Here is an 8,755-nt window from a genome sequence, read left to right on the forward strand (position 1 = left end):
TGGTAGCGCATACCTGTAATTCCGGCTACTCGGAAGGCTGAGGCGGAAGGATCGCCAGAGCCCAGCAAGTCGAGGCTGCGGTGGGCGGAAGCGGCCGCTGCACTCCAGTCTGGGTGACAGAGGAAGACTCCAACTCAAAAAAAAGAAAAAAAAAAACTGACCTAGGTCAGATGCAGTGGCTCACATCTGTAATCCCAGCACTTTGGGAGGCCAAGGCAGGAAGACCACTGGAGCCTGGGGATTCGAGACCAGCCTAGGCAACATAGTGAAACCTCATTTGTACCAAAAATAAAACATTATCCGGATGTGGTAGCACATGCCTATAGTTCTAGCTACTAGGAAGGCCAAAGCAGAAGGATCTCCTGAGCCTAAGAGGTCAAGGCTATGGTGAGCCGTGACCCTGCCACTGCACTCCAATTGAGCAACAGAGACTCTGACTCAAATAAATAAACAAATTGGGGCTGTTTGGGGATTTGGCTATTTTGTATCTCTCTCTCTCTCTTCTGAATTTTCAGAAGGTCAGATAGACAACTTAGTTTCGGTTTAGTGACATGGAACTAGAACATGAGTGACTTCATTTTATCCTGATCTGTAAGAACCCAGTGCAGGCCTCCTACACATTTGGTTGAACACATCGCCTGTGCACATTTGACTCTTTCCAGACGTTCACACCTTCCCCTGTGTCTCCTTCCTTCTCTCCCCCCATCAAAGCCAGAGGTCACAGACTCCATCTTCTCCCTTTGCCTCCTCCCAAACGCCCCTCCTTCAATGGCAATATTCTGCTCCTCCTTCCTAGATTTCTCCTGAGTCTGATAACTTCTTTTTTTATTTGAGTCAGAGTCTCTGTCGCCCAGGCTGGAGTGCAGAGGCACACTCACAGCCACCGCAGCCTCGACTTGCTGGGCTCAAGCGATCCTTCTGCCTCAGCCTTCCAAGTAGCTGGAAACACAGGCACGCGTCACCACACCCGGCTGATTTTTTTTTTTTTAAGTTGGAGTCTCACTCTGTTGCCTAGGCTGGAAGTGCAGTGGCACAGTCACGGCCACCCCAATGTCGAGCCGCTGGGCTCCAGTGATCCTTCCATCTCAGCCTTCCAAGTAGCCGAAACTACAGGTGCACACTACCACACCTGGCTAGTGTTTTGTTGTTTTTTATTGTAGAGATGAGGTCTCGCCAAGTTGCCCAGACTGGTCTCGAACCCATGGGCTCAGGCAATCCTCTCGTCTCCACTTCCCAAAGTGCCGGGATTACAGGCATGAGCACTTCATACTATTTTATTTTATTTTTTTGAGTAGGCATCTCACTCTGTCGCCCAGTCTGGAGTGCAGTGGCACACTCACGGGCACTGTAGTCTTTGCCCGCTGGGCTTGGCAATCCTTCTGCCTCAGTCTCCCAAGTACCTGGAACTACAGGCGCACACCACCACGCTGAGCTAATTTTTTAATTTATTGTAGAGACGAGGTCTCACCCAAGTTGCCCTGGCTGGTCCAGAACCACTGGGCTCAGGCACTCCTCTCACCTCCACGTCCCAAAGTGCTGGGATTACAGGCGTGAGCCACCATGCCCGGCCAAGTCTGGTCACTCCTTCCTCCTCCACTGCCACTGCAGCTGCCGCCTCCTTGGTTTCCCTGCTTTGCGCTGACCCCTTACACCAGGAGGAGGGAGATTTTTTTTTTTTTTTTTGAGTCAGAGTCTCAGTCTGTCACTCAGACTGGAGTGCAGTGGCTGCTCCTGGCCACCGCAGCCTCGACCTGCTGGGTTTCGGCAATCCTTCCGCCTCAGCCTTCCAAGATATTTTTTTTTAAACGCAAGTCAGATCACGTGACTCCCCCTGTTTAAAAACCTTTTAGGCCACCCAGCGTGGTGGCTCACACCTATAATCTCACCACTTTGGGAGGCTGAGGTGAGAGGATTGCCTGAGCTCATGGGTTCGAGACCAGCCTGGGCAACTTGGCGAGACCTCATCTCTACAATAAATCAAAAAATTAGCCAGGCATGGTGGTATGTGCCTGTAGTTCCAGCTGCTTGGAAGGCTAAGGCAGAAGGATTGCCTGAACCCAGCAGGTTGAGGCCCTGGTGGTAGTGAGCGTGCTACTGCACTCCAACCTGGACAACAGAGTGAGACTCCAATTAAAACAAAACAAAAAACAAAAAAAACCTTTTAGGCCAAGTATAGGGCGAAACACACTTAGTGACAACATGGGCACACCCTGGTTGTGCCCTCAAGCAGGGGACTGGAGCCTGGGAGAGGTCCTGGCGTGGGCAACCCAGAGTGTCCCCTTTTCAGCAGGTTCTGCACCTGGACCTGCCGGTCATGCTGGGGCCATGGGTGAAATATTCTCCAAGCCTACTGACCACATCTTGCAGCTGTGCATAGGGAATGTCTTCCCACACCCTTCCTTGATGCAATCGCCTGTCTCTCCCTCCACCCCCATCCCCCCACTGGTTTAGACCAGATCGGGCACACCTAGGTCAATGCCTGTAACAGGCACGCATCACCACACCCAGCTCAGTTTTTGATTTTTTTTTTTTTTTTTAGTAGAGATGAGGTCTCTCTATGTTGCCCAGGCTGGTCTCGAACCCCTGGGCTCAAGTGATCCCTCCACCTCAGCCTCCCAAAGTGTTAGGACTACAGGCGAGAGCCATGATGCCCGCCAGGGCACACTAGAAACATGACCCATTTCATGCTTAGCCCCGCACTCCACCCTATGTAGAAAACTATGCGAGTAACCTACAGTTGGGAGTGTTTTTTTCCCATCCAGTGGCCAATCCTGGACCACCTTTCCTGTAAGTACATTCTTGAATAAAGCCCATGTCTCCAGCTGGGCTCGGTGGCTCAGCCTGTAATCCTGCACCTTTGGGAGGCTGAGGGGAGTGGATTGCCTGAGCCCACGGGTTCGAGACCTGCCTGGGCAACTTGGTGAGACCTCATCTCTACAATAAATCAAAAATGAGCCGGGCGTGGTAGCACGTGCCTGTAATTCCGGCTACTCAGAAGGCTGAGGCGGAAGGATCGCCAGAGCGCAGCAGGTGGAGGCTGCGGTGGCCGGGAGCGGCCACTGTACTCCAGTCTGGGCGACAGAGTGAGACTCCAACTCAAAAAAAAATAAATAAATAAATACAGTAAAACTAGGATCATCAGTTTTGGTAATAATACCAGCAGCAGTGCATACCTTTGGGCTTAAGTCTGAGGGATGACCATTATGTCTATGGATCCCTTTCTATCCTAAAAAAAAATAAGTTTTGGCCAGGTGTGGTGGCTTAAGCCTATAATCCCAGCACTTTGGGAGGCCAAGGTGAGAGGACTGCCTGAGCCCATGGGTTCAAGACCAGCCTGGGCAACTTGGCGAGACCTCATCTCTACAATAAAACAAAAAATTAGCTGGGCGTGGTGGTGCATGCCTGTAGTTCCAGTTACTTGGAAGGCTGAGGCAAAAGGATGGCCTGAACCCAGCAGGTCAAGGTTGCGGTAGCTGTGAGCATGCCACTGTACTCCAGTCTGGGCAACAGAGTGAGACTCCAACTCACAAAAAAAAAAAAAGCCCATGTCTCCTTGGTTGTCTCCAGGTCATTTCATTCAACCAACCTCTCAGACACAGTGCCTTCCTTTTAGGGTCTTTGGGGACCTGACACTACACCATGTGTGGTGGCTTACAACCATAATCCCATCACTTTAGTAAGTGGATCCATTGAGGCCAGGAGTTTGAGGCCAGCCTGGGCAACACAGCCAGACCCTGTCTCTACAAAAAATTTAAAAATTGCCTGTAGTCCCAGCTACTTGGGAGGCTGAAGCAGGAGGATCGCTTGAACCCAGGAATTCTAGGCTGCAGTGACATGATTGTCACTACAATCTCCAGCCAGGGCAACATAAAGTCTCTCTCTCTTTTTTTTTTTTTTGGGTTGGAGTCTCACTTTGTCACCCAGACTGGAAAGCAGTGGCACGATCCCGGCCATCACAGGCTCGACCTGCTGGGTTCTGGCGATCCTTCTGCCTCAGCCTGCCAAGTAGCTGGAACCACAGGCGCACACTACCACACCCAGCTAATTTTTCATTTGTTGTAGAGATGAGGTCTTGCCAAGTTGCCTGGGCTGGTCTCGAACCGGCAGGCTCAGGCAATCCACTCGCCTCAGCCTCCCAAAGTGCTGGGATTACAGGCTGAGCCACCGAGCCTGGCCATAAAGTCTCTTAAAAGTAAATAAACAAGTTTTTGGTCTTTCCTTCTGTAAGCATTCACTGAGCACTGACCAGGTGTTAGGGTTCAACGTGGAATGAGGCCAAGTTCCATCTCTCATGGAGCCCATAGTCTCGTGGGGCAAGTCGGACAAGAAGCAAGTAAAAGCCACAAACAAGATCATTCCATGGCTGGGTGTGGTGGCTCAGGCCTATAATCCCAGCACTTTGGGAGGTAGAGGCGAGAGGATCACCTGTGTCCACAGGTTCAAGACCAGCCTGGGCAACATGGTGAGACCTCATCTCTACAATAAATCAAAAATTAGCCAAGTGTGGTGGCTCACGCCTGTGGTTCCAGCTACTTGGAAGGCTGAGGCAGGATGGGCTGAGCCAAGCAAGTTGATGCCGTGGTGGCTGTGAGGGTGCCACTGCACTCCAGCCTGGGCAACAGCAAACTCAAAACAAAAAACAAAAACAAACATCATTCCAGGCCAGGCGCCCCTGAGCCCAGGAGGTGGAGGCTGCAGTAAGCTGTGACAGTGCTACTCCAGTCTGGCCAATACAGTGAGACCCCGACTCAAAAAAACAAAGCAGAAATGTGAGGCATGCATTGTATTTCTATTAGGCGGCACTCAAAAGTTAACTGTGATTCATGTGCATAGCTATGACTGGGAAGGGAGTCTCATTTTCTCTCTTACTCGCTTCCTGAACAATTTAATTATTGGTTTAGTTTTGTAATTTTGAAATTAGAAACAAGGGAGAGTCACATCCTGAAATAATCAGTGAAGAAAATTGAAATCACTCACTAGAAGTGGGGGAATAACTAGTGATGGCCTTAAGGGACCTGAAAGTGACCTTCCACCCTGGGAACATGTTTACGTGGACTTTGAAACTGTTCACATTTTTTTTATTGAATAGGGGTTTCATCCTGCCACCCAGGCTGGAGTGCAGTGGTACAATCATGGCTCACTGTAGCTTCAACCTCCTGGGCCCAGAAGATCCTCCCGCCTCAGCCTCCCAAGTAGCTGGGACTGCAGGTGCACACCACTGTGCCTGGCTAATTTTTTGTATTTAATTTGTAGAGATGAGGTGGTCAGCTATGTTGCCCAGGCTAATCTCAAATTCCTGGGCTGAAGCGATCCTCCTGCTTGGACTTCCCAAAGTGCTGGAATTACCATGCCTAACGAAGCTGTACACTTTTTTTTTTTTTTTTTGAGTCGGAGTCTCACTCTGTCACCCAGACTGGAGTGCAGTGGCCGCTCCTGGCCACCGCAGCCTCGCCCTGCTGGACTCCGGCGATCCTTCCGCCTCAGCCTTCCAAATAGCTGGAACTACAGGCGCGCGCTACCACACCCGGCTAATTTTTGATTTATTGTAGAGATGAGGTCTCGCCAAGTTGCCCAGGCGGGTCCCGTACCCGCGGGCTCAGGCAATCCACTCACCTCGGCCTCCCAAAACGCTGGGATTACAGGCTGAGCCACTGAGCCCGGCCAGCTGTACACTTCCTAAAACAAGCTGAAGATCATTTATACTAACTCTGTGGGAGAAAAAAAAGAAGAAAGGAAACAAACCGAAGGACAAAGAATAAAATGTTCTGAAGTTGCTTTTATTCCAGGAATTCTGTGAGCTCCGCCCCGACACCATCAGCGCCAGCTTGTGCCATGGGACCCCCATATAACAGCACTGTGGGGGCGCCTGGGGCCTGCCAGAGCCCTGGTCCCCCAGCCAGTCAATGTGACTGAGTCCGCCAATGAGGCCGGCTTGGCCGTCCCCAAGTGGTCCCTCTATGTCCCCACTCCTCGGGCGGGCGAACAGTGGGACTCCATACCCTTGGCCCCCGCATCCAGGATCTGTGCACGCCCTGTGGCCCTGTTCTCAGAGGGCAACGCGTGCAGCCCCCCAACTCAGAAAGGGGGCCTCTCTGGTCGGGGCTTCTTCTCTGTCCTCGAGGTTCCAGATGGCCCTGCTTGCAGCCCCTGCCCGGGCAGGGAGTGGCCACATCCTGGGCCAGAGTCACTGTCCTCCATGGCCTGGGACCAGGCCTCAGCCAGGAGGCTAGGAGACGGCCACAGCCTCTGTGGGCTGGATCAACATGGTGGTGGCCTGCAGCGGGTAATAGCGGCCGCGCCAGGTCTTCCAGAAGATTCCCTTCTTCCGCTGCTGCCTCTGCCGTGGGATGGAGTGGAAGTACTGGCCATTGAGGTTGGAATGGCTGCAGGTGCCAAACCACCAGCCACCTGCCAGGATCAGAGGAGAGGGACACAGTCAGGTCCATGGGCCTCCAGCGGGGCTGAGAGGGGATAGAGACAGGGCTGGGAGCACTGTGGGGTGGGGGTGAGGCTGGGCTTCGGTTTCATGTTTGAGATGTGAAGACCTTGGCCGTGGTTATTAATCTGTGTTCCAAGGATTCCTGAGTTGTGACAACCCATGCCACTGCAAATCAGCTTTCATAGTCTGTGATCACAGCAAGTTACGTCTCTGTGCCTGGCACGTAGCTAACATTTAGTCTTTAAAAAATAAAAATGGGTCTGGACAACTTGGCGAGACCTCATCTCCACAATAAAATCAAAAATTCTGGCTACTTGGAAGGCTGAGGCGGAAGGATCGCCGGAGCCCAGCAGGTCGAGGCTGCAGTGGCTGGGAGCGGCCACTGCACTCCAGTCTGGGTGACAGAGTGAGACTCCAACTCAAAATAAATAAATAAATAAAAATAAAAATTAAAATGTGGGCTGGGCTTGGTGGCTCACATCTGTAATCCCAGCACTTTGGTTGGCCAAGGCGGGAGGATCGCTTGAAACCAGGAGTACAAGACCTGCCTAAGCAACACAGTGAGACCCCCGTCTCTACAAAGTTTGTTTTGTTTTGTTTTTGAGCTGGAGTCTCATTCTGTCCCCCAAGCTGGAGTACAGTGACATGCTCACGGCCACTGCAGCCTCAATGTGCTGGGCTCACGCGATCCTTCCACCTCAGCCTTCCAAGTAGCTGGAACTATAGGCACAGGCCACCACGCCCGGCTAATTTTTTTTTTTTTTTTTATTTTTCACATGGGGTTTCGCCAAGTTGCCCAGGCTGGTCTCAAACCCATGGGTTCAGGCAATCCACTCGCCTCGGCCTCCCAAATTGCTGGGATTACAGGCTGAGCCACCAAGCCCGGCCGAGACAAGGTTTCTCTATGTTGCCCAGGCTGGTCTTGAACTCTTGGAATCATGCAATCCTCCCACCTCTGCCTCCCAAAGTGCTGGAATTACAGGCATAAGCCACCACACCCAGCCAGCAAGAGGTACTTTCCTATGTCTCATTTTACAGAGTCTGGGCTCTGCCTCCAGTTTCACAAGAGCAAAGCAGGGGGTTGGCCTGGTGGCTCTGCCACATGCCAGCCACCATCCCACACATTTTCTCATTAATTTTCTTTTTCTCTTTTTAAATTTATTTTTAATTTTTTGCGTAGAGATAGGATCTCGCGATGCTGCCCAGGCTGGTCTTGAACTCCTAGCCTCAAGCAATCTTCCCATCACAGCCTCCCAAAGTGTGGGATTACAGGGGTGAACCATCACACCTGGCCCCCTCACTGAATTGGGTAGGGCAGGGCCTGCTCACCAGAGAGGCTCTTGGCGCAGTTCTCATCACCGCGGAGGTCGTGGTCCTGGTCCCACGTGGAAAAGGGCAGGGAGAGGCCATTGGGTGCGACGGTGGCGGCGCCCAGCTTGCTGGCCACGGGAGCCGTGAGCTGCAGACTATAGGCCGTGTCCTCACCCCCCAGATGCACGGGGAACTGCAGCGACTCGGCGTTCCCGTCCCAGTCGTGCAGCTGCACGGCCAGGCGGCTGCGGCGGTCTCCCGTGATGTGGTGCACCTTTTCCAGGCCCAGCCAGAACTCACCTGGAGCGGGGAAGCCACTCAGTGAGGTGGGCCGGCCTCCACAGCCCCCTCCTCCACCCCCTGCCTCTGGCCCCATGGAAACACCCACCTTGGGGGTCCCCGAAGCCCGCCTTGTAGGCTTCCCAGGGCTGGTTGAAGTCCACGGAGCCATCATGGCGTCTCTGAATGACTGTCCAGCCTCCGTCTGCCCAGAAAGGTATAAGGTCACCAGGAGGCTCCTCCTCATCCCCTCATCTGGATCCCAAACCCCACATCCCCTGCAAACCCAAGGAAGGCAACAGCCCCCCACTAATCCCAGGAAGACTGGAGGAGGTGGGGTAAGAGGGAGGATGGCCATAGGTGGGCAGACCAGGACTGAGTCTTTGTCTCAAGGACCAGCCAGGAAGGCCACAAAGCCTCTCTGGGCCAGCTGACCTTGGTCCTCCCCTGCAGTTCTGAGTTGGTCATGGAAGCCAATGGGGAAAAGGGCGGCACTGGGTGTGTGTTTTTAGAGACAGGGCCTGGCTCTATCGCCCTGGCTGGAGTGCAGTACCACAATCATAGCTCACTGCAGCCTCAAACTCCTGGGCTCAAGTGATCCTTCCGCCTGAGCCTCCCAAGTAGCTGGGACTACAGGCATACAACACCACATCCAGTAAAAGCTGCATTATATATATATATATATATATATATTTTTTTTTTTTTTTTTTTTTTTTTTTTTTTTTT

General features: G+C 52.5%; 1 protein-coding gene across 1 annotated transcript in view; it reads right to left on the bottom strand.

Annotated features, from left to right (window-relative positions):
* Positions 1-5,756: 5,756 nt before the first annotated feature.
* ANGPTL4 (angiopoietin like 4) overlaps positions 5,757-8,755 on the bottom strand; it is a 5,540-nt gene continuing 2,541 nt past the window's right edge. The window contains exons 3-5 of the mRNA XM_021715483.1: positions 8,139-8,234; positions 7,769-8,050; positions 5,757-6,408 (exon numbers count right to left, since the gene is read on the bottom strand). Of these exons, the coding sequence (XP_021571158.1) occupies positions 6,227-6,408; positions 7,769-8,050; positions 8,139-8,234 (560 nt within the window). The 3' untranslated portion in view covers positions 5,757-6,226. The remainder of the gene's footprint in view (positions 6,409-7,768; positions 8,051-8,138; positions 8,235-8,755) is intronic.

Source organism: Carlito syrichta, unplaced genomic scaffold (assembly GCF_000164805.1).
Source record: "Carlito syrichta isolate Samal-C Ts95f unplaced genomic scaffold, Tarsius_syrichta-2.0.1 Scaffold307152, whole genome shotgun sequence".
NCBI lineage: Eukaryota > Metazoa > Chordata > Mammalia > Primates > Tarsiidae > Carlito > Carlito syrichta.